This window comes from Vicia villosa, linkage group LG4, assembly GCF_029867415.1.
Source record: "Vicia villosa cultivar HV-30 ecotype Madison, WI linkage group LG4, Vvil1.0, whole genome shotgun sequence".
Lineage (NCBI taxonomy): Eukaryota > Viridiplantae > Streptophyta > Magnoliopsida > Fabales > Fabaceae > Vicia > Vicia villosa.
The window spans coordinates 67,108,535-67,134,325 of NC_081183.1; the positions used below are offsets into that span (position 1 = coordinate 67,108,535).

A 25,791-nucleotide genomic window follows, 5' to 3' on the forward strand; every position below is an offset into this window, starting at 1 on the left:
CGCACCACTACACGCTCACCACCTAAAACTCCATTGAAGGTTCTCATTGAACTTCAATGGAGTAGAGCTAAACTCCATCACTGAAATTCATCTCAATCTCTCAGTTCATCTTTTAACCTCCATCTCCGAGTCTCCTATAATCTCTCGGAAACAATAACAATAGGCAACAAGATTTCAGCACAGTTCACAGATTCAGAAAAGGAAGAAGAAGAAGAAGAAAAGCGCAAAACTGAAGAATAACGGATGCATAATATTACCTGAGTCCCTAAGGATATCTCTGGTTTTCTCGCTCCCGCACGTCGAAGAGGCGCCGGACCGTTCTCCGGTAGGTAAGTTTCATCAAGCCCTAAATCTTCATCTTTTTCGGCATTCTTGATACCACTGTGAAGCTTGAGACCTCGCGTTTCCTTCCCCCATGATCTAGCTTCACGATTTGTAACCATTAGCGTTTAATTTGATTTCTCTTTAGATCTAGGGTTTGCTATTTGGTCAGATTTAGGAAGATGGAGTGAGTTTCTAGAGGAACGAAGGTCGAAAACGAAGAGAGGGGGTGAAATAGGTGAGGGCGCGTGTTTTAATTATGAACTTAGTCGAGCTCCGCCGCCTCCGCCGCGGCGGAGCGATTTCCGGCCACCGTACTATTTGAGAGACGAGAGTGAACAAGAGAGAGGCGAGAGCGAGAGTGAGTGTAGTGAACTTGGAACGTCACATAATCCCTAATGCTCCATTTTCTCTTTCATTTTTAATTAAAGCCTGATTAATTGAGTTAAGTGTGTTAATTAAGGCCTTAAGCCTGATTAATGATATAACATAAGGTTTGTTAATCTGATTAATTAATATTTGAATTACACAAAACCTGAATAATAATGAAAATGGATGATAAAATCTGTAACAAAAACTTCTCCTGGGCCAATCATTTGGGCCCTGCGCCCCATTTATTCTTCCCACCTTTAATTCCAGTTCATACCCCCCTGGCTCTATATTTTAACTAGTGAATTTAGTTTTTTTTACTTAGTCTTTTTCCAATTTTTTTAGGCAATAAAATACTAATTTTTTCTCTTATCATTTTTAGACTTCGATATATTTTTTGACATAGAAAATGTATACTAAAAAATATTAGTTTAGGCTTGTATTTTAATTCTTTTGCTTGATTAGAATTCTTGTTCTTTGTCATCTAAAAATCAATAAAAATAATAGTCCTTTAATTCACTTTTGGTACTATATTTTGCATCATTTGCTTCCATGTTTTGTACCATATTTCAAGTCATTCTTTTAGTCATTTTTGCACTAATTTTGTATCATTGTTTACTTGTAATTTTGATCTTTGCTTGTGCTTGTAATCTCATTCCTTTAGATTTAGGACCTATAATATCTCCATAACTATTAGGTTTAGTCTTTTTTCCTTAAATTCCTAACTTTAGGTAGAAACCATGATAACATTAGGATCTAGAAATTCCCTTTTAAACACTTAGGCTAGTTATTCATCTTAAGCTAGTTTTCTTCTCCTTTTTTCTCTTTCAACATTAAAACATTAACAAATAGAGATGCGAATCACATTAAGAAAGTGATAGAGAAATGAGTGGGATTCATTCCCTAATCTGTTTCTCAATCACTTAGTGGCATAGAAATGAGTGGGATTCATTCCCTAATCTGTTTCTCGGTCACTACTTAATGGGAGAGAAATGAGTGGGATTCATTCCCTAATCTGTTTCTCAAACATTAACTAATGGGGTAGAAATGAGTGGGATTCATTCCCTAATCTGTTTCTCGAACATTACATAATGGGATAGAAGTGAGTGGGATTCATTCCCTAATCTGCTTCTCGATCATTATACATTTTTATGTGATTCGAATCGCAAAGTAAATTCCCTTAAAAAACACTCAACCAAAAACATTTAAAACACTTAATAAAGGCTCAGACCTAAACAAAGTAATGAAGTGGTGCGAAGCCTTGTATTGGGTTTTGTTCATCATGAAGTTACATAAAAAGCACAAACCAACTTTCTCTCTTCTCTTTCTTGCCTCCGAGGCATTCTTTCTCTTGCCTTCAGGGCATTCTTTCTCCTATTCTGACATGTTATTTCCGCTCCATTCCCAGCTTAAGACTCCAGTGGTCGAGCAGCGGAGTGCGAATGTAACTGTTCAACTAAAAAACACAAAAACAAACAAAAACTAAAGAGCCGAACTACGGCGCTCTGATTCCTGAAAAGGATACGTAGGCATTAGGTCGCGGGGCCTAAGCGAGCACAACTATTTATAAACCTTATTTTCCCCGTGTTTCTTTTATTTCATTTGCATGCATTCCCTTAGTAATTAAGCCTTAGATTTATACACCCTTAGAATAGAACAAACATAGGTGGATACCATCGAGTACGATGGGCGCGAGGGGTGCTAGTACCTTCCCCTCGCGTAACCGACTCCCGTACCCTATCTCTGGTCGCAAGACCTTCTCTTATCCTTATTCTAGGTTTTCTGATATTCCTTTCCCTCAATGGGATAAATATATTGGTGGCGACTCTGTTCATTTTCGCGAGCGTGCGTCAGCTGGCGACTCTGTTCATTTTCGCGAGCGTGCGTCAGCTGGCGACTCTGCTGGGGACGCTTAGTCGATCCTAGCTTTTGTTTGTTTCCTTTCTTTGGGTGTTTATTTATTGCTTTATTACTTTACTGCTTTATTGCTTTATTGCTTTATTTCTTTATGCCTTGCATTTTATTTTCATATACTATGATTATTATTATGTTGTTCTGTTGGGATGGGATGTTACTGATTTGAGGTAAAAGGCCCAATACCCAGGCCAGAGTGTTACTTAGGCTACCTAGGACAGAGTGGATAGTCATGACGCCAACAGAATGTCAGGTTCTGTTGATTGCGATCATGAGACCCACGACCAGTTGAGGTTCAAATGGCATACCATTGTTGGCATGTATTTGCAGCAATGATGGTGTCTCAAGAGAACTGTTAACGCTGGAGACCTTTGAACCTACCTTATACTAGACCATACCTGTGAGAGGGGTTGGGAAATTTTGTTTTGCAGGAAAACATGCCTCCATCCTACCCTATGCCATTCAGACTATCTATCATAATCAACGTCGAACCTCCGAATCTGGAAGGTTTGACCTTATGTGACTTATGCAAAGGTTATCTATCAGAATCAACGTCGAACCTCTGAATCTGGAGGGTTCGACCATCTTTGACTTATGCACGAGCTATTTATTCAGAAAGCAATGTCGAACCTCTGAATCTGGAGGGTTCGACCATATCCTATTGACCATGAGAAGTTGTTGTCCAAGAGGCCTTGATCCTTGATCCTGATTTATGATACATTTGCATCTTCATTAACATTTTTGCATTCATGCATGTGCATCCATGGTTACCAAGACTCTTACCACTCTTCCTCTCCATCAGATCAGTCAAGACGATTCCTCCACACCGATATCTGACAAGAGCTCACAAAAGAAGAATCATGGAGAATTATGAACAAGATCAAGCTGCTATTCGAGAGGAGATGGACCAAATGAAAGGCAAGGTTGATGCTATTTTAGAAGCCCTCCAAGCTTTGAGAAATGAAAGGATTCCAGTTGCACAAGAGATTCCCGCTGGTGCTAATCAAGTTGTTGCTAGTCAACCTGATGTCATTCCACCTTCTACTAATCCATCTGAGTTCCAACCAAGGACTAATGCTACTCTTGGAATGCCATTTAGCTTCATGACTGCTGATACTCTTGGAGCTTTAAACCAAGGAGGATCCATGCCCATAACTTCTGGAGTGCCAACTACGACTGGGCCTGTTTTCCCATTTCCTACTCCACCTCCTCATACAGAGATTCCCTATCCTGCTTTCTGTGGTCCACAATTTGCCAATCCAGAAATGCATCCAATACCAACTGCTGAAAGAGCTCAACCCGTTGAGAGATCTGCTGAGAAGTATCAAATTCTTGAGGAAAGGATTCGAGCTATTGAAGGTTTTAGTGCCTATGGAATGGATGCTGAAGAGATGTGCCTAGTTCCTAGTCTGGTTATTCCGCCCAAGTTCAAGACTCCTGACTTTCAGAAGTACAAGGGTTTAAGTTGTCCAAAGAGCCATATCATCATGTACTGTCGTAAGATGGCTTCTCACATCCACAATGACTCATTGCTCATCCATTGCTTTCAAGATAGCTTGTCTGGGGCATCTTTGAACTGGTATATGAACCTGGAGCGTAATAGGATCCGATCTTGGAAGGATTTGTCCGATGCCTTTCTCAAGCAATATCAATACAACATTGACATGGCGCCGACTAGGTTGCAACTACAGAATCAGGTGCAAAGGACCAACGAGACATTCAAAGAATATTCCCAAAGGTGGAGAGAAATGGCTGCTCAGGTTAATCCACCACTTTCTGAATCCGAACTGGTTGATATGTTCATGAACACTCTTCAAGGGCATTACTATGAAAGGATGGTGGGTAGTGTTTCTTCTGGTTTCTCCGATCTAGTCAGGATTGGTGAAAGAATTGAGAATGGCTTGAAAATTGGTAAGATCCAGAATCCCGCCAATGCTGCTGCTGCAAATCAATATGGGTACAAGAAGCCTCAGGGTAATTTCATCAAGAAGAAAGAAGGCGAGACTAGTGCTGTTTCTACTCAAGATCAAGCTCCTTGCTATCAAGTGAATGCCGCCGCTCCTCAAGCTTATGTGGCACCTGTTGGTCAACAACCTTGGGTTCCTTATCAACAATATGTCCAACAACAATGATAACACGAAAATGTATCACATATTTGGCTTGATTTACATATATTATTTCCCTATTTTATCTTAATTATGTTGCTTTATGTTGGTATTATGCTGGTATTTTCATTGTTTGAGGTTTTATGTTCGTTTTGAGGACTATTTGTGAAAAGGAAAGAAATGGAGCTAAAATCACTACTATTTGTGCCTAAAAGATGGAAAAGGGTGCTGAAGTAAGAAAGGGGTGCAAAGAGGACCCAATTGTGCAAAGTGCAAGCCCAGCCCACAAAGGAGCTGAAGCTCCCACTACGAAGAAGCTGAGACGCCCGTCTCCAAAGTCCAAGGGCCACGTCATCAAAGGAGACGTCCGTCTCCCAAGTTCACCCACGTCCAAAGGCCACGTCACAAATGGAGACGCCCGTCTCCACCTCTCCATTATTTTCTCCGCTTCTTTCTCACCAAAAGAGACGCTCGTCTCCGAAGGATGAGGGACCCACCACTTAACCATTTTCTCCACTCTTTTCGTGGACAACTCCAAGTCCACTCACCCCATGATTTTCTCAACTTCCCACTATCTCCACTACTTCTCACGTGATGCTGAAAAGCAACTCCCATTTCCATTCACTATAAATAGAGTCTGAGCATTCATTTGAGAGCATCCAAGTTTTAGGCGCGGAAGCGCTGTTCATAGTTTTAGGCATAAATTATCACTTTGTAAAAGTGGTAGTTTCTCACATTGAGGAACTACCACACTATTAGTTTTAGGCCTACAATTTATGTACTCTTGGATCACAATCTTGCCGACATTATTTCAAAGCTCCATTCAAGTTTCAAGATTTGTTTTGTTCGCAATTTAATTCAAGTCTATTTCGTCTGCTTTACTTCCAGGTTTATTTATTTGCAATTATTTTAGTTTTATGTTCTTATAATATTGTTTTATCATTATAATTATAATATGGTTATTAATTATAATTTCATGTTTAGTAATTATAATTCCATGTTTAATAATTATAATTTCATGTTTGTTTCTTTAAGTATGTCTGGCTAATTTATTTAGATGTCGGTATGTAAAGTAATTTAACCGTAGGGATCCGAAATAAATTGGCTTAATTATGTTTTATTAATTATCACTTGTTTTTGGTTTGTATGTCTAATTTAATTAGTAAATCTTAAAACCAATAGAGCGAAAGTTTGAGGGGTTAAGACGGTCAAAGGTTAAAATCAATAGAGCGAAAGTTTGAGATCTTTAACTGGATAGTAGACATAGGACATTAGTTTTAAGGATGGCGAAAGCGTATTAAAACTAATTAGAACTTATTTATTTCCAAAAAGTGTTTTTACACCCGAGCGGGATGGCGAAAGCATACGTTAGGGATATTAGCATGTTCCGAGTCAACAGAGCGAGAGTTTGAGATTAGGAGATTTAAGTAGATAACGACTTCATAAAATAAGCATTTTATTAATTACGTTATTTCCAAAAAGCGTTTCTAAATCTGGTGGGATGGCGAAAGCGTACATTAAGAGTTAGGATCGTAGTCTGAATCAATAGAGCGAAAGTTTGAGAGGAGGATTTTTAAATAACATAGTTAGTAAAGATCTTTGATTTAATTAGAATCTGGCCAATGGAACTTCGGATCACCTAAGTTAGATGAAATACATACTGATATTCGCTTATTATTATATTCTTAGAATTAATATTTTTAGTTTCCCCATTTATAAAAAACCCAAATATCATTAGCCTTAGCTTTACATAGTAACTTTAGATAACGGTAGGTCGATTTATAGTCCCTGTGGATTCGATATCTTTTAAAACTACACGACACGACTGTGCACTTGCAGTTATCCCGACTAATAGACACGCAAAGTCGCGATCAAGTTTTTGGCGCCGTTGCCGGGGACTATTCAAGTCGATATCGTAACTCGCTGTTACACCGTAGAGACTAAGGCATTATTTTTTTTCTTTCTTTTCATTTACTACTATGTATCACCCAAAATTTTTCTACAACTCCCAACAACAGTATTTCGAGGGATACCAAGAATCCCATAAATCCGACCTCGAAATACTGTTGGAAAATTTCAATGCGTCACAAACTCATTCTCACCCGAATTACCTCTCCAACTATCAATCTCAACATTTTGAGGAGTCGCAAGAATTTTATTCCAACCAAACCTATCCTCAACCGAATTTCCTCTACGATCACCACAACCAATATTTTGAGGAGTCACCAGAATCCCATAAATCCGACCTCGAAATAATAATGGAAAATTTTAATGAAACATCTATGATGACAAGGCACATTGTGGAAACACAAAATGCGACGCTTACCTACTTCGAGGAACCACAAGAATCCTATAATTCTACCCTCGAAGCATTAATAGAGGATTTCAATGCAACGCCAACTTACCATCAACCGAATTTCCTCTACGATCACCATGCGCAACATTTTGAGGAGTCGCAAGATTATCATAAATCCAACCTCGAAATCTTAATGGAGGATTTCATTGAAGCACAAAGTCTCTCTAGGCTAGAATCTGTGATGACAAAGCACTTTGAGGAAACGCAAAACACAATGCTAACTCCCTTTGAAGAACCTCAAGAATCCCATAATTTTAACTTCGAAACATCAATGGAGGATCCCGACGAGACGCTAACTCACACTAGATTAGAAGCCATGATGGAGCACTTTGTAGAGACACAAACCGTCCAAAACCAAGAGTTTATCAAACAAAGTCTTCAAAACAATGAAACCCTTAGGCAACTGACCACTATGGTTGAGTCCCTCGCAACTCACAACATGGCATTAGAAACTCAAATCTCCCAACTTGAACAAAAGTTGCTAGGACACTTACTTGAGGAGTATATGGAAACAACCATTAGTGAAGAACAAATTGAAATTCCTGAGGAGAGTGATAATGAGATTGAGGAGAGTGATTATGAGATTGAGAAGAGTGATGATGTGGTTGAGAAGAGCTCTAGTGAGAAAAGAGTGGAGATTGACAAAAATCCACCAACACAAACTGAAAGGGAGGTTGTAGAAGAGGTAGAGAGGGAAGCACCTATTATTATTCCTTTTCTCTATTCCCAACTGATTCCTTTCCCGCAAAGTTTTATGGAAGCTAAGGTAGACTCCAAATCCATAATGTATGTGAAGATATTGGAAAATATCCACACTAATGCACCTTTATTTGAAGTCTTGCATAAAAAGAGAAATTTAGACGACCATGAAACTAAGGATATCATTAGTGATAAGAGGGTAAGGTTAACCTTTGAGGTGGTCGATAATATCACTAAGCCCGAACTTGAAAAACTGATATTTAGGATAGATCCAGAACCGCCACCACGATTTCAAAAGAATGAACCACCCCACAGAAGAAAGAAAAGAAAAGGTGAGGGATATGTGAGATGGCTTGATAAGTGGCCATGGAAAACGAGGTTTGCTAAAATTTCAACCGAGGAGTCATTCTCGAGAGAACCGCCTTGAGTGCTTGCACTCTTAAGCCGTCGAGCTATCGACGTTAAACAAAGCGCTGCGTGGGAGGCAACCCACGAGTTTTCAGTTTAATATTTTCCTTTTATTGTTTGAACTTGCAGATAATAAAGATATGGATCGCTTGTCACGTCTCGGCCATATCTAGGCGAAAAATCTATAGACGATCGTCTCAAAGATGAGTTGGTCTCCACGCACATTCCTACGAGTGTTGCTGCTGGTGGTGACACCATTGATGAGCATGATAGGAGAAGATATTTCCTCCGGACGCGGAGTAGATTTGGTCGTGATAGCTCGCCGGTAGCATCCATATAGGTTCTGTCCTTTCTTCTCCACCTTGGATCAAAACATTGAGGACAATGTTTGGTTTAAGTGTGGGGGAGAAGCTTTACCGCTTTCATTTATTGCTTTATTGTTTTCTAGTTATGTTGTCAAGTCTTTATATATGATTTTCTGTTGTTTATCAAATTTTCCCCAAAATTTGAAAAATTTCAACCTCCATCAAAATTTGAATTTTGACGCATGGCATACATACTCTGAAAGTATAGAGGTTGTCACACTTTAGGCATTGTTAGAAAAACTTGGAGATGTTTTAACAACATCGATACCGTCCTGACACCCTAAACCCCCTCTTTATGTGATATCAATCTGGATGCCCATTATGTCGAGACCTTAGGCTAAAGTTTTCAAAGTAGCTCTTAAGTAGTTTATATTAGCAGTCGGCACCATCTTAAGCACAAACTACGTAGGGAGTCGATGAATATAAGTGAATGATCCTGTTTTTAATAAATAAATGATTTGATTGAAAAAAAATAACCCTCTAAGTTAGGTGACCCTCACCCGGTCATTTAGCCTAACAGTTGTTACGCATATAAGGATTTAATAATTAGCACCCACTGTTGGTTGGCCTAGAGGTCACTGGTACTGGGCTTGGTAGGGTGGACTACGGTCTGATCCCCCGCAACCGCAGTTGGGAAATATGGGGCTTCGCCATTTAAAAAACCAGAACCCCGTGCTAAAGAAAAGAAAAGGATCATAGTCGTTAACCGATTTCCCCTACTATGTGAGTGTACGGATAACGGGCTTAATGTGATTGCGCTTGAATGAAAAGGAGCGAAAGAAAAACGAGAGATATAGGTTGAGTTATAATGGCATAATTCGAATTGGTTTGTATAAGGAGGGAGTTTTTGAACATTGTGTCGTTACGATATCCTTGGTGTTGATATCTATTTCCTATCGATGTAACATTTGCCTAACATAAATATAATTAGGAGTCGTGTCATGCCCTTGTTTCGAATCTTGCTTAATCATTTTCTTTTACCGTGTGGTTGATTGCTTGAGGACAAGCAATGGTTTAAGTGTGGGGGTATTTGATAACACGAAAATGTATCACATATTTGGCTTGATTTACATATATTATTTCCCTATTTTATCTTAATTATGTTGCTTTATGTTGGTATTATGCTGGTATTTTCATTGTTTGAGGTTTTATGTTCGTTTTGAGGACTATTTGTGAAAAGGAAAGAAATGGAGCTAAAATCACTACTATTTGTGCCTAAAAGATGGAAAAGGGTGCTGAAGTAAGAAAGGGGTGCAAAGAGGACCCAATTGTGCAAAGTGCAAGCCCAGCCCACAAAGGAGCTGAAGCTCCCACTACGAAGAAGCTGAGACGCCCGTCTCCAAAGTCCAAGGGCCACGTCATCAAAGGAGACGTCCGTCTCCCAAGTTCACCCACGTCCAAAGGCCACGTCACAAATGGAGACGCCCGTCTCCACCTCTCCATTATTTTCTCCGCTTCTTTCTCACCAAAAGAGACGCTCGTCTCCGAAGGATGAGGGACCCACCACTTAACCATTTTCTTCACTCTTTTCGTGGACAACTCCAAGTCCACTCACCCCATGATTTTCTCAACTTCCCACTATCTCCACTACTTCTCACGTGATGCTGAAAAGCAACTCCCATTTCCATTCACTATAAATAGGGTCTGAGCATTCATTTGAGAGCATCCAAGTTTTAGGCGCGGAAGCGCTGTTCATAGTTTTAGGCATAAATTATCACTTTGTAAAAGTGGTAGTTTCTCACATTGAGGAACTACCACACTATTAGTTTTAGGCCTACAATTTATGTACTCTTGGATCACAATCTTGCCGACATTATTTCAAAGCTCCATTCAAGTTTCAAGATTTGTTTTGTTCGCAATTTAATTCAAGTCTATTTCGTCTGCTTTACTTCCAGGTTTATTTATTTGCAATTATTTTAGTTTTATGTTCTTATAATATTGTTTTATCATTATAATTATAATATGGTTATTAATTATAATTTCATGTTTAGTAATTATAATTCCATGTTTAATAATTATAATTTCATGTTTGTTTCTTTAAGTATGTCTGGCTAATTTATTTAGATGTCGGTATGTAAAGTAATTTAACCGTAGGGATCCGAAATAAATTGGCTTAATTATGTTTTATTAATTATCACTTGTTTTTGGTTTGTATGTCTAATTTAATTAGTAAATCTTAAAACCAATAGAGCGAAAGTTTGAGGGGTTAAGACGGTCAAAGGTTAAAATCAATAGAGCGAAAGTTTGAGATCTTTAACTGGATAGTAGACATAGGACATTAGTTTTAAGGATGGCGAAAGCGTATTAAAACTAATTAGAACTTATTTATTTCCAAAAAGTGTTTTTACACCCGAGCGGGATGGCGAAAGCATACGTTAGGGATATTAGCATGTTCCGAGTCAACAGAGCGAGAGTTTGAGATTAGGAGATTTAAGTAGATAACGACTTCATAAAATAAGCATTTTATTAATTACGTTATTTCCAAAAAGCGTTTCTAAATCTGGTGGGATGGCGAAAGCGTACATTAAGAGTTAGGATCGTAGTCTGAATCAATAGAGCGAAAGTTTGAGAGGAGGATTTTTAAATAACATAGTTAGTAAAGATCTTTGATTTAATTAGAATCTGGCCAATGGAACTTCGGATCACCTAAGTTAGATGAAATACATACTGATATTCGCTTATTATTATATTCTTAGAATTAATATTTTTAGTTTCCCCATTTATAAAAAACCCAAATATCATTAGCCTTAGCTTTACATAGTAACTTTAGATAACGGTAGGTCGATTTATAGTCCCTGTGGATTCGATATCTTTTAAAACTACACGACACGACTGTGCACTTGCAGTTATCCCGACTAATAGACACGCAAAGTCGCGATCAAACAACAACAAGGTTTCCAACAACAAGGTTATCAACAAAGACAAGGTCAACAGAGGCAGAATAGGCCAAAAAGGGTGTATGATCGTGTACCAATGACTTATAGCCAAGTTCTTGCTGCCTTGCTTGACCGCAAACTGATTCAATTAGCGGAAGCTAGGCCTCCTCCTGACCCCCTCCCTCCAAACTACAAGATTAATGCTAAGTGTGAATTCCACTCAGGAGGATCTGGTCACACCACTGAAGAATGCAGAGTTCTCAAAGACAAAGTTCAGGATTTGCTTGATGCAAAAGAGATTGAGTTTGCACCTGTGGCACCTAATGTGATTAATAATCCCATGCCACCTCACAATGGAGCTTCCACCAGTGGACCATGAAGACTTTATGTTTGTCAGAGAACATTTCATTTGCATTAGAATAAGGTCAAGCTTGCCATTGTATAGATTTCTTTAGTATTTTCAATTGTATTACTTTTGTTGTTATCAAGTACTTCTCATTGTAAGAAACCCATTCTGTTTGAATAAATAAAAATAATGCAATATACATGTTTTTCTCAAATCATTTCATCTTTGTCACTATGTTCATTGATACTTCACTCATTTGTCTTAAGCAGCTAAAAAAAGGAGAATGATGAAAAATCAAAAACACATGAATCACTAATTGTATGCTTTTGGAACACAGATCCTGCTGACGATGTACAGGCATTGTTTCAATTCCTAAACACCGGAGTTATAAGGGAGTGAAACCCTCGTCAACCCCTTTGAGCCTAAGGAGTAGTAGTTTCTTTTCAAAAATGAACCCTCAATCTTAACCAGGGGCAGGGTAGTCTTCAGTTAGTGCGACCGAGCGCTCAACTTTCAGGTATTCCATCAGAGGACCAATCATATCCCTCACAACAAAAAAAAGAAGAGCACAATCCACAATGGATGTCTCCCATTCACTAAGAAGAAGGCAGTCACAACCTTTTCATCAAGTCAATCACCAAAGTCATACAACTTGTTCCCGAACGAGACAAAAAAAGAGAATGAAAAGAAAGTTACGAATCATGAAAAAAAAAAGAGAAAGAAACAATAGCCCGCTAAGTCAAAAGAAAAAAAAGCTTTGAAGCAATTGACTTAGGCAAAAATTAGGGCATATCCCGCTGGACAACGAAAACCAAAATCAAAAGAAACTTTCTGTCCAGGCAAAAGTTAGGGAAAGCAAAAGAAAATAACAAGAACAAAAATCCTCCAAGGGACAAGTTGTTATAATCATCAATGAAAGCACCGAAGGGTGACTGCCACCTCTATCAAAGCCATAAAAGATCCTCATCCATCACAATCCTTCCTGAAAGGCGAATGCTCGTGTCGAACTAGCTGAACGTAGGACTGGAGAACATCACGAAGAAGGGGTGGGTTAAGTAGAACTTGAGCCTTTATCCTTTGTTTCTTAAACCGTGAACCCGGCCACGTTACAACCCTCGAAAGTCCTAATTGAAGTAGGGTTCGTTCTGAAAGCATACAAACTATGAAATCATGTCAAAACTGACTCCTAATGTTGCTGTGTCATTTGTGTTAGTATCAGTACAACATCTTGACAAATAAAAACTTTTACTTTGAGATTAACATGTGCATTGCATTCTCATTATCTTTCCAAAACAGAATTGTCTCTAAACTTGAAAATAAGTACTTGATACCAAGGAAAGTTCAACATTGAAATTCCATCGAGTAATCTTACAAAGGCAAAGGTTGGTCATCAACTAGCAAATATCTGAAGAATCCATTGGGTGGAAGAGTTCCTTTCAATCTGGGGCATTCATTCCATGATCAACACTGGGGCAGACCATTGCAAATCTCCATGATTCAAACATTATCAAAATCCTACATCAAAAGATCATACAAGCTGGGGCAAGCTAGTAATAATTCATCTCTTCATCTTCAATCAAGTGTCAGATATCGAGATAGGTGTCGATGAGTCAAGCCGAACACCTCACCTTCATAAGTTCTATCTTTCAAGCAATGACCTTTCCACAAAGGCATCCTCCATCCACTCCTCGTATCCTGGAAACAATCATTCCATTCATGATCATACATTCATCATACATATCATTGCATTCTCATTGGCATTTCTCCCTTAATAATCCAATCATCAATAAGTCAGGGGCATCCACCCCACCTTGATTCTCAAGCAGAGTTTCAGAACTCCACCTAATCTATTCCCTGCACAAAAGCAGAAACCCCAATCAAATCAATCAGTACACTACATATAGAATTCATTGCATTGCATCTCCAGAAGTGCATAAAATAAATCAAACATTTGCATGTGAAGCATAAGCCAGGTTACTCATCAGATGAGGTCCATACAAGCATTCAATTGATATTCCACTGGATCACTCAGAGTTACCATTGTGGTGTCATCTCCCGAAGTCAATCATATTCATCTTTCTTCAACCCAGAGTTAATGTTTTTGTGTTCAACCCAGAGTTGACTTTCCTTTCATCTTTTAACCTCCGAGTTAATTATCTCTTCCCACTCAACCCAGAGTTGACGGTTATGTCTTGTCTTTTCCCACTCAACCCAGAGTTGACGGTTATCTTTTGTTCAATCCAGAATTGATTATTTCTCTTTCCCATTCAGCCCAGAGTTGACGGTAACATCCCACTCAACCCAGAGTCAACGGTTATCTTTTGTCTTTCTCTCAACCCAGAGTTGATGTCCATCTCTTGTCTTCAACCCAGAGTTGATATTCTTACTTTTTTTCTCAACCCAGAGTTGATACCTATATCTCGTCCCACTAATACTGATTTCTCTTTCCGTTCTCAGTCTAGAGTTGATGTTTACCTCTTATTCGACCCCGAGTTGACCTTCCTTTTATTCTTCGACCCAGAGTCGACCCACTATTCGTCTTCAACCCAGAGTTGAGTTCTGTTTCATTTCTAACCCAGAGTTAATTTGTTCAATTCAGAATTGATACACTTTTCCTCAGTGGAGTTGACACCATTTCCTCCCCAGTGGATCTTATCTCTCATCAGGCAAATTTTCAGGTTCTCTTCATATTTAATCTTCTTCTACCTTGAATGTTCGAAAGGCTAGCGTCAATCTCACTTTCAGGTTTAAGACGATTAAATAGGGGCAGCTGTTGCACCCCAAAATTTGCCCATCTAATTATTCTTAATTGGCTTGCATATCTCATTCATTTACATCTTAAGTCATAAATAAAATCATACATTCACTCATTAAGATTATTATTGGGTCATTAAATCAACGGAGATGGATTAAAGGCATCAGTATGGATTAGGGTTTATTTCCCCATTCATGTGGTAATCAAGAGTATATATATACCCTTATGAGTCAATCAAGATTTTGTGCACTTTTCAAGAGAATTGGCGTATTGATTGATATTATTATGGCCATCTAATTCATCACTCATCAAGTTATCACTTCATGCCTTATGCTTTTGTTTACTTCGTGTACAAGCTATTTATGGAATGGTTATTCAAAGATCATGGTTCAAGTGCAATGATTGGTTCGTTGCCTCTAATGGAAAATATGCAAGGATTGGATTTAGATTCATTCATCAAGCTTGCGAGACAAAAAGAGGAAAATATCAAGACTTTGACTTTTGGTCAAAGTCAACCAAGGAAGGTTGACTTTTGGACTAAAATCAATCTTAAGGCCTTTTAGGTTTATCTCCTCATGATTTACTCAAGTCGCAAATCCAAGAAAGTGTGTGTGAGATTCAAATTCAAAAGAAATGGAACGGAAGGTAGAAGTTCAGTTTTGTTTTAAAGAATCCAAATGCCTTACAACTGAGTTCAAAGTGACCTGTCACACCAATACATGTTATAATTCCATACGTTCCATCAGAAAGTGGCAAGATGTATCCTTTACATTATACAAATACAAGAGAACATGGATATGTTTAGCAATACTATCAAGAGCCCCTTAGGAAAACTATGTAGAATTTGGTGTATTTGAGTTATATGATGATAAAACTTTGCTGCTGCTCTAAAGATGACGTCTATTGGCGTATCGAAAACGAACAGGGGCCTATTTTGCATCCTTGGAGGTTTGTTCTACAGCCATCCCAATTTCATCCTGAGCTTGGACACAAACACCTTTGCGCATTTAGTTGGATCCCTCAAATCAAGGCTAAAAGGCTTGGATACAAGTGTGCATCTGTTTTTGATAACTCGGCTGCTTCCTATTCTAACAGCATTAAATCGGGATTACCTGCATTCAAAAAAAAAGAAGAAAGAAAAAAAGGGATTCAAGTCAGTTCCATACCAAGGCTAATTTAACACAGAAAGCCTTAATTAATTACCATGGCTTCATTATCGATTCACACTATCTGTTTCACGTACATACAAGCTACGACAAAATAGCCCGATGCTGAACCCACATACATGTTCATCTACCAAACAGAAAAAGTATAAGAATTCTAAACTTGCAGCATCAAGTCATTACCAAAATCAGACCCTGCATCTCAAAACAGCCCTGTACATTCAGCAAAACAACAACCAGTTCAAACACCTTTCTTTCTTCAAACTGAGTTTAACCTCTAACTATCATGTAACCACCAAAACAGTTTGTAACAGCCTTTAACCAATTACCTAAACTAACTTAACAGCATTTATAACTAACTTTCAGAACATTTTCATAACTACCATAACAGATTTCTCAGCTCTATACCAACCTAACTAACTACCCTAACCATTTTCTAACAACCTAGGCAAATCTCCTAACCGTCATAACAAACCTACAACAGATTCAGTTACAAACTAACAAGTAACCGATTTTATTTGTAACAAACTTCCCAACTGACAAAAACAGAAATCTAACTAACCTAACCTCTGTTCATAACAGAATCAGACAGTTGTAAACAAACTCCAACAGAGACTAACCGATTTCAGTTACCACCCTCTAACAGAATTATAACAGCAAACAAATTCAACAGAAAATTGGAGAGATTGAACTAACCTTCACCTCTATATAATCTTCAGGCTCTGGATTCTTCAGGTTCTCTTCACTTCATCACCATCATCCACTCTTCATCCATCTTCACTCCACCATTCCTCACATTCACCCTTCAAGGTTCACCACTTTCTCGATCCATTCATCATCACCATCTTCACCTCACCATTCTCCACTCTTCTCTCACTCACCCGCACCACTACACGCTCACCACCTAAAACTCCATTGAAGGTTCTCATTGAACTTCAATGGAGTAGAGCTAAACTCCATCACTGAAATTCATCTCAATCTCTCAGTTCATCTTTTAACCTCCATCTCCGAGTCTCCTATAATCTCTCGGAAACAATAACAATAGGCAACAAGATTTCAGCACAGTTCACATATTCAGAAAAGGAAGAAGAAGAAGAAGAAAAGCGCAAAACTGAAGAATAACGGATGCATAATATTACCTGAGTCCCTAAGGATATCTCTGGTTTTCTCGCTCCCGCACGTCGAAGAGGCGCCGGACCGTTCTCCGGTAGGTAAGTTTCATCAAGCCCTAAATCTTCATCTTTTTCGGCATTCTTGATACCACTGTGAAGCTTGAGACCTCGCGTTTCCTTCCCCCATGATCTAGCTTCACGATTTGTAACCATTAGCGTTTAATTTGATTTCTCTTTAGATCTAGGGTTTGCTATTTGGTCAGATTTAGGAAGATGGAGTGAGTTTCTAGAGGAACGGAGGTCGAAAACGAAGAGAGGGGGTGAAATAGGTGAGGGCGCGTGTTTTAATTATGAACTTAGTCGAGCTCCGCCGCCTCCGCCGCGGCAGAGCGATTTCCGGCCACCGTACTATTTGAGAGACGAGAGTGAACAAGAGAGAGGCGAGAGCGAGAGTGAGTGTAGTGAACTTGGAACGTCACATAATCCCTAATGCTCCATTTTCTCTTTCATTTTTAATTAAAGCCTGATTAATTGAGTTAAGTGTGTTAATTAAGGCCTTAAGCCTGATTAATGATATAACATAAGGTTTGTTAATCTGATTAATTAATATTTGAATTACACAAAACCTAAATAATAATGAAAATGGATGATAAAATCTGTAACAAAAACTTCTCCTGGGCCAATCATTTGGGCCCTGCGCCCCATTTATTCTTCCCACCTTTAATTCCAGTTCATACCCCCCTGGCTCTATATTTTAACTAGTGAATTTAGTTTTTTTTACTTAGTCTTTTTCCATTTTTTTTAGGCAATAAAATACTAATTTTTTCTCTTATCATTTTTAGACTTCGATATATTTTTTGACATAGAAAATGTATACTAAAAAATATTAGTTTAGGCTTGTATTTTAATTCTTTTGCTTGATTAGAATTCTTGTTCTTTGTCATCTAAAAATCAATAAAAATAATAGTCCTTTAATTCACTTTTGGTACTATATTTTGCATCATTTGCTTCCATGTTTTGTACCATATTTCAAGTCATTCTTTTAGTCATTTTTGCACTAATTTTGTATCATTGTTTACTTGTAATTTTGATCTTTGCTTGTGCTTGTAATCTCATTCCTTTAGATTTAGGACCTATAATATCTCCATAACTATTAGGTTTAGTCTTTTTTCCTTAAATTCCTAACTTTAGGTAGAAACCATGATAACATTAGGATCTAGAAATTCCCTTTTAAACACTTAGGCTAGTTATTCATCTTAAGCTAGTTTTCTTCTCCTTTTTTCTCTTTCAACATTAAAACATTAACAAATAGAGATGCGAATCACATTAAGAAAGTGATAGAGAAATGAGTGGGATTCATTCCCTAATCTGTTTCTCAATCACTTAGTGGCATAGAAATGAGTGGGATTCATTCCCTAATCTGTTTCTCGGTCACTACTTAATGGGAGAGAAATGAGTGGGATTCATTCCCTAATCTGTTTCTCGAACATTAACTAATGGGGTAGAAATGAGTGGGATTCATTCCCTAATCTGTTTCTCGAACATTACATAATGGGATAGAAGTGAGTGGGATTCATTCCCTAATCTGCTTCTCGATCATTATACATTTTTATGTGATTCGAATCGCAAAGTAAATTCCCTTAAAAAACACTCAACCAAAAACATTTAAAACACTTAATAAAGGCTCAGACCTAAACAAAGTAATGAAGTGGTGCGAAGCCTTGTATTGGGTTTTGTTCATCATGAAGTTACATAAAAAACACAAACCAACTTTCTCTCTTCTCTTTCTTGCCTCCGAGGCATTCTTTCTCTTGCCTTCAGGGCATTCTTTCTCCTATTCTGACATGTTATTTCCGCTCCATTCCCAGCTTAAGACTCCAGAGGTCGAGCAGCGGAGTGCGAATGTAACTGTTCAACTAAAAAACACAAAAACAAACAAAAACTAAAGAGCCGAACTACGGCGCTCTGATTCCTGAAAAGGATACGTAGGCATTAGGTCGCGGGGCCTAAGCGAGCACAACTATTTATAAACCTTATTTTCCCCGTGTTTCTTTTATTTCATTTGCATGCATTCCCTTAGTAATTAAGCCTTAGATTTATACACCCTTAGAATAGAACAAACATAGGTGGATACCATCGAGTACGATGGGCGCGAGGGGTGCTAGTACCTTCCCCTCGCGTAACCGACTCCCGTACCCTATCTCTGGTCGCAAGACCTTCTCTTATCCTTATTCTAGGTTTTCTGATATTCCTTTCCCTCAATGGGATAAATATATTGGTGGCGACTCTGTTAATTTTCGCGAGCGTGCGACAGCACAGACAAACTCTTTCAAATATGCAGCTTCTCATGTCGCAACTTCATATTTCTCCATATTTCTTGTCTCGCTAATTCCTTAGTAATAATCTCCTTCATTTTCATGGATTCTCCTGATCTCCTCTTGCTTAACTCACATATATTCTCCAAGTAATAACACATTTTATTTAATGTCTTTCATAATGTAAATCAGAAGATTCTATTCGAAGTATATAGAAAAAATTCATCATGCAATCACTATTCACCAGTCTTAAGTATTATACTTATCAGGTTTTTGTGAGGCAGACCTAAAAGAAGGTAGAAGTGATTCTGTCCAAAAGAAAATTGGCATTACCTTGCGTGATGTATCCGCGATAGTGGTGATTTGATAACACTGTTACTAACTGCCAATAATCAAAATCGAAGGATATAAGTGGACAGTCTTACTATTCCGCCAACAGATCCAAGCGGTTGATGAATCATAACTCTAGAATTCGGCATACAATATCTCTTCTGTTTAGTACCAGCAGCAAGGAGAACTGTTGACACATCTTCCTTGCATAACTTCATGGCATCATAAATTCCCTTTCCAATACTCAACGATTCAAAAAACCGAGTTCTTTATGGATAAAACTTTTCAAAAGCTAATGTGAGTTATTAAAGGCTAAAATCTTGTGTATGGTATTAAGTAAACATCTATGAGCAATCAATAGACAAAAACTTTGTTTACATACCAGCAGTAACAGAACCACCATGTGAATTTATAAACAACTTGATGTCTTTCTTAGGATTATCAGCATCCTAAAACAAAAGCTGACTGATTACAAAATCTGTTGTCATATCACCCACCTGCTCAAACAAAAAAATTCACATTTAATTTTCCCTCTTTGTTCTTACATTTTTTCTACCACATTAACTAATAACCATAAAATATCCCAAAATCAACAACATCAAACACCTTGTCTGCAATTCAACAGTATTATCGTAACAATTCTTTTTTTTAACCCTTTTCCCCTGCTTGTCCATTTTTCTGCTGTAGTGAGCATGCTATGAGACATTATGACATAATTACATACATAAGTAAGATTTCCTTGTTGATGTTGCATAAGATTTGTTAAGTAAGCAAATAAAAGATTAATTGCTTATGTAATCTTACTTGTTGAGTATCAACTTGATCTGCCTTGTTCAAAACTACTCGAATTTTATCATCATCGCCGTGTAGGGATGAAATCACATGTTTGAACTCGTTGCTTATATCAATTTAGTGAGGATCGAAGAACATGAGCATTAGTGGCATGCTTCTGTTAAAGAACATTTTTACATTAAGTACAAGTACAACTAAATAGTGGCATGCTTCTGTTAAAAAAAATCATCTAAAATTTTAAATCTTCTCTAATTTAGAAAAGAAAAATAAGTCCTCCCTTCTCCCTCAAAATCCACCATCCAAACATACACTTAAGGAAAAACCAAAGACTAACCAATTATGTTGGGAAAACATAAAAAAAGCACAATCATATAAATGGAAAAAATTGTACCTTTACTAACCCGCTCTCACATTAACCATCAAGCTCAACCCAGCATAGTAGAACCCAACCGATATTTCATTCAGAACAACTTTTACAATAGACTTGTATTAGAAAAGAAATGGTAGAACTCAGAATCAATCAAGATGGGAAAATTTTATTAAATGCAATAGACTTAAACTGTTATTTTTATATTGTTTCATTCTTAGCCAAGAACTTCACCTCCTGAACAACATGAATACCCCAACCAAATCTCATATTCGGCGAATACATATTCTGAATCGCATCTCCTCCCTCAAAAACTCACAGATCCAAAATCTTGGAAGAATCTGGCTCCTCCCTCAGTACCCGTGAATCAACATCTTCAACCGCCATTGCCTTTACCGACGACGCCGTGATTTGAATAACTATCAAATAACTTAACATAAAAGAGAATAATATATATTGGAAGAACGCAAATAATACTCCTTCAAAAAGAAATGGAAGAGAGATTAAAGGGAAGAACCTGATGAGAAATGGAAGAGAGATTAAAGGGAAGAACCTGATGAGAGAGATGGGAGATTTTGGCAAGAAAAGGATGAGTGAAGGGACTGAGAAACTGGGTCGGATGAGATAGTGTGTAGCTGAGGAGAGAGAATTGTTGTTGTTAAAGGAAATGTATCATTTCAGAAAAGTACATGGATCCATGGGGTGAAAACAATAACCGGGTAATAGGATTGGTCAAAATTTTGTAAAATGGAAGGGTGTAGAAGACAAGGCAATTATTCTTAGGTTTTTAAAGCTTGAAGAGAAATCCAATGGATATTAAGAAGCAATCAATAGAAATATGAAAAAAGAGTGCCACTTGGACGAATGGAGAAATGTGATTGGTTGAAATAAAATTTGAATTAGCAAATTACAATAAAGGGCATTCCTAAAGGCAATTTTATTTTACATTAAGGGTGTTTTAGGGTGTTTGGTGGTATGTCTTATTATTAGTTAGGTAGTTGATAGGTAGATAAGAATTTGCCAAAATAAAAAAATTTACTTAACCGGGATTCGATCATCGAAAACCTCAAAAAAATGGTCGACAACAACACAGTTGAATATTCACATGACTCAAAAGCCATCTCTCACAACCGTTGCACTCAAATGCAACACCCTTACCCAACTCAAGCAATTACACGGCCATATCCTCCGATGTCGTATCCAACACGCTCCCTACGCCCTCGCCCCACTCCTCTCCGTCGCAGCAACCTCCTTTTTCTCTTACGCTCGTTCCATTTTCATCCACCTCACTCACCGCAACACTTTCATCTACAACACCATGATCAGAGCCTACCTTCTAAATCATTCCCCGGCAACCGCAATTTCATGCTACTTAACAATGTTGCAAAAAGGTATTCCCGTTAACAACTATACATTTCCACCTTTGATCAAATCCTGCACTGCACTTCTTTCTTCCTCCTCCCAGTCCGCTTCCACTCTTATCATTGGTCGTTTGCTGCATTCTCATGTACTTCAATTCGGGTTCACCCATGACCCTTATGTCGTCAGTGCGTTTATAGACTTTTATTCTGCTTCAAGCCACCTGCATAAGGCAAGATTGTTATTCGATGAAACTAAGAAGAAAGATGTTGTTTTATGGACGGCCATGATTGATGGCTATGGCAAAATAGGGGATGTTGAAAGTGCAAGAGAGCTATTTGATGAAATGCCTCACAGAAATGTTGTGTCGTGGAGTGCAATGATGGCAGCTTATTCTCGTGTAAATCACTTTAAGGAAGTGCTGGCTTTGTTTTTAGAGATGCAGAATCAAGGCGTAAAGCCTAATGCCTCTATACTTGTTACTGTGCTTACAGCATGTGCGCACCTCGGTGCACTTACTCAGGGAATGTGGGTACATTCCTATGCCAGGCGATTTGAGAGGATAAGCTCCAATCCCATCCTTGCAACGGCTTTCGTTGACATGTATTCAAAATGTGGATATGTGGAATCAGCTTTAGCTGTTTTTAATGGCATTTCTAATAAGGATGTTGGAGCTTGGAATGCTATGATTTCTGGTCTGGCCTTGAATGGTGATGCCAGGAAATCGTTGAACTTGTTTCAACAAATGGTTGTTTGTGGAAGTCGTCCTAATGAGACTACCTTTGTGGCTGTCCTTACTGCTTGTACACACGCGAGAATGGTTCAGGAAGGTCTTCGGTTATTTGAAGAGATGAGTGGAACTTACAGAGTTGATCCGTGTGCGGAGCATTACGCGTGTGTTGTGGACCTTTTGTCTAGGGCTGGCATGGTAGTGGAAGCCGAGAGGTTTATTGAGGAGAAGATGGGTGGATTTGCAGCTGGCGATGCTAATGTGTGGGGTGCTATACTGAGTGCGTGTAGAATTCATAAGAATATTAATGTTGGGAACAGAGTGTGGAAAAAGCTGATTGATATGGGAGTAGCTGATTGTGGTACGCATGTTCTTACATATAACATATATAGAGAAGCTGGATGGGATGCAGAGGCGAACAGAGTTAGGAGTGTGATTTCAGAAGCAGGGATGAAGAAGAAACCTGGATGCAGCATCATAGAGGTGGGGAATGAAGTTGAAGAGTTTCTTGCTGGTGACCAGTCTCATCCACAAGCGCTGGAAATGTGCAGGTTGCTTGATTCAATTCGCAAGATGGCCAATTTAGAGCACATCTAGTAATGGCTGTGAAGGTATTTTTCAGTGCTAAATTATCTTATTGATTGATTTAATATCATTGTAGTTGTTTGCAAGTGTGGAGTGCCTATAAAGTCCCGAGATAATACTAGAGCATGCTATTGCAAAAAGAATTTGGAGATATTTCATAGTGTGCTTGTGTAAGCATTATCGACATCTTGCTCTCAGGCTTTATTAATTTACATTCATAATTTTTTCTTGTTATATAGAGAGTACCACAGTTGCAATAATTATCGATCATGCACTAAACTTTTGTGATTTTCATGAACTAGCTGATACATTATGGCTACAAATTTGTATAAAATATTCTGTCTGAAATAGACATTTTTGTTTTCCAGTTTGTTACTCATCTTTTATTTTTCATCACACAGCAACCTTTTCCATCTCATCTGTTTGGTGATGAAAAAGTAGCAAAGAGCAATTTAGCATTTTCGGTTTCGCGAGTGTCAAGAACACTAATTTGCGTGAAAGTCTTCTGCTGGTGATAAATCACTGATAATGTGTTTCAGCCTTTCTGCTCAGGTACCAGGCTCAAGTTCAGTTATATCTCTTAGGATGGAATACTGTTTAGTGATGTTTCAATTCGCTTTCTGAACCACATACCAAGCAGTTAACCATTTGCATTTCGTCCCAAGTGTTTGATGTCTTATCAAAGACAGGTTCACTTCTGCCAAATTTCCTAGCAAAAGGAGCATTGCTGTCCACCATTAACTGGTAGCCATTGATTATGAGGAAATGTTGGCGTTGTTTTGGAAGGTTGTCCTATGAAATGAAATGAAATTGAGGTCATGGTTCACAGTAGTGTTGCGAAATCCTCAGTATTACAGATGACTCTGTGAAAGTATCCTCAGGGAATGAGACCAAAAGTTATGATAATACATGAAGACAGTTCTAGGCAAGTTATCCAATCCCATAATACACAATATGCATTTAAATGGCGAGAAAGCATCATACACTGCAAAATCAAGAATCAACGTTTAAGAACCTGAATAACCAGGAACTGGAATTACAACTTGTGAGTTTCTTTTTCTATAGTTCTGACTCAAGTCAGATTTATGTAAATCTCTATTTTTATTTTTTTTCAAAAAAAAAAATTGAGAAGGGGACATTATTATCTAATAAAGTTTCTTTAATCTTTAATGATTATCATACAATTTCAACTTCTTAGACGTAAACTATTGATGTCACGCAATAGATTAGTGGCAAACTGCTTTGTGTTTAATCAAAGAGAGACTGAGAAATTACACCCGTGGAACATATAATCAAATTATCAATAAAATAAATGTATGCAATGGTTACTCCGATAATATCAAATGCGTGCCAAAGGAAAAAATATTTCAGCAAAATATTTTTTCATCTTGAAAAGATTGTATATTTCAAAGTAGTAGGGATTATAGCATATTCCATATGAAAATAAGGTATAGAACTCAACACAAATATAATGAGGTATAGAACTCAACACAAATTTACTTATTGAAGGTCTTCCGGCTTAAACATTGATTTTTCCGGACAAACTCAAACATTGATTCTTCCAACCACTTAACCGTCTTTGAACTTTACCCTAAGATATTTTTCCAAACTAGAGACTTTCCTAAATCTTATATGTTGCATGATCTATTCTCCTATCGAAGTTGGGGCTCAGTGAAAAATAAATCTAAATTTTCTAAGAGTTATTTTTTTTGGCAAGAGGCTTGACAGAATTGGTCCAAATAGTGTTTGAGACAATAAACTTGTGGCCTCTTGTAAAGAAGAAGGTCATATGCAAACAGAGATTAGAAACCAGGGGTCTTGCTCGCCTTGCATGCATAGACTTTTAGGCTATGTTTGAGAGTTTTGAGAGAGGGGAAGGGAGGGCTTCGAAAATTGATTTTTTTTTAAAATATAGAAATTTTTAACATTTTTTGAAAAATTTTTTTTGTTTAGAATGATAAAATAATGTTTATCATTAATGTATATTTACTTTTTGAAATACTATAACAACAAAAGTGATATTTGAACATTTTGTGTAAGCCCTCCAAAACCCTTTTTTAATACAAATTTTGAGTTCTCCCAAATTAGGGGGTTTTTGGTGTTACGAAGAAAATCAAATCCTCCAAACTAAAATCTTTCTATTCTTTTCCTCCAACCCTTCATATTTTTCAAAGCCCTCCCCTCCCTTCCCCTCTAAACTCTTAAACATAGCCTTAGAGTCCTACATCAACTTGATAAATAATAACATGTGACTAAGGATGTAAATGGATATCCATGGGGACGGATAATATGATATTTGTGTCCGCCCCGTTGGCTAAATATGATATCCATATCCGCCCCATATCTGTCAGATATCCGCTAAACGGGTAATCCGTGGGTTTTAAGATATCCGCGGATATTTACAGATATCCATGCGTCGACCTATAGGGTCGGCCTGAGTAAACCCGAGGGGGACAGGAATCCTATGCGTCGACCTGAAGAAGTTATGTGTCGGCTCACAACATTCAATTTTTTGACAAATTTT

At 37.9% G+C, this 25,791-nt stretch overlaps 1 protein-coding gene across 3 annotated transcripts; it reads left to right on the top strand.

Annotated features, from left to right (window-relative positions):
* Window positions 1–21,617: 21,617 nt before the first annotated feature.
* On the top strand, window positions 21,618–24,713 carry LOC131599231 (pentatricopeptide repeat-containing protein At5g66520-like). Of its 3 annotated transcripts, XR_009282648.1 has the most exons (3): window positions 21,618–23,293; window positions 23,669–23,819; window positions 23,933–24,713. XR_009282648.1 is itself a non-coding variant. In XM_058871666.1 (2 exons), the coding sequence occupies exon 1, from the start codon at window positions 21,699–21,701 to the stop codon at window positions 23,277–23,279; it is 1,581 nt and encodes a 526-aa protein (XP_058727649.1). In that variant the 5' UTR covers window positions 21,618–21,698; the 3' UTR covers window positions 23,280–23,293; window positions 23,669–24,711. The 3 variants fall into 3 exon arrangements, 2 of the variants coding, with proteins under 2 accessions (XP_058727649.1, XP_058727650.1); XM_058871666.1 differs by having other exon boundaries at window positions 23,669–24,711; XM_058871667.1 differs by having other exon boundaries at window positions 23,807–24,711.
* The last annotated feature ends 1,078 nt before the right edge of the window (window positions 24,714–25,791 follow it).

Bases quoted from the DNA above. Each gene is read 5' to 3' on its own strand.
- LOC131599231 (XM_058871666.1), top strand. From the start codon at position 21,699: ATGACTCAAAAGCCATCTCTCACAACCGTTGCACTCAAATGCAACACC.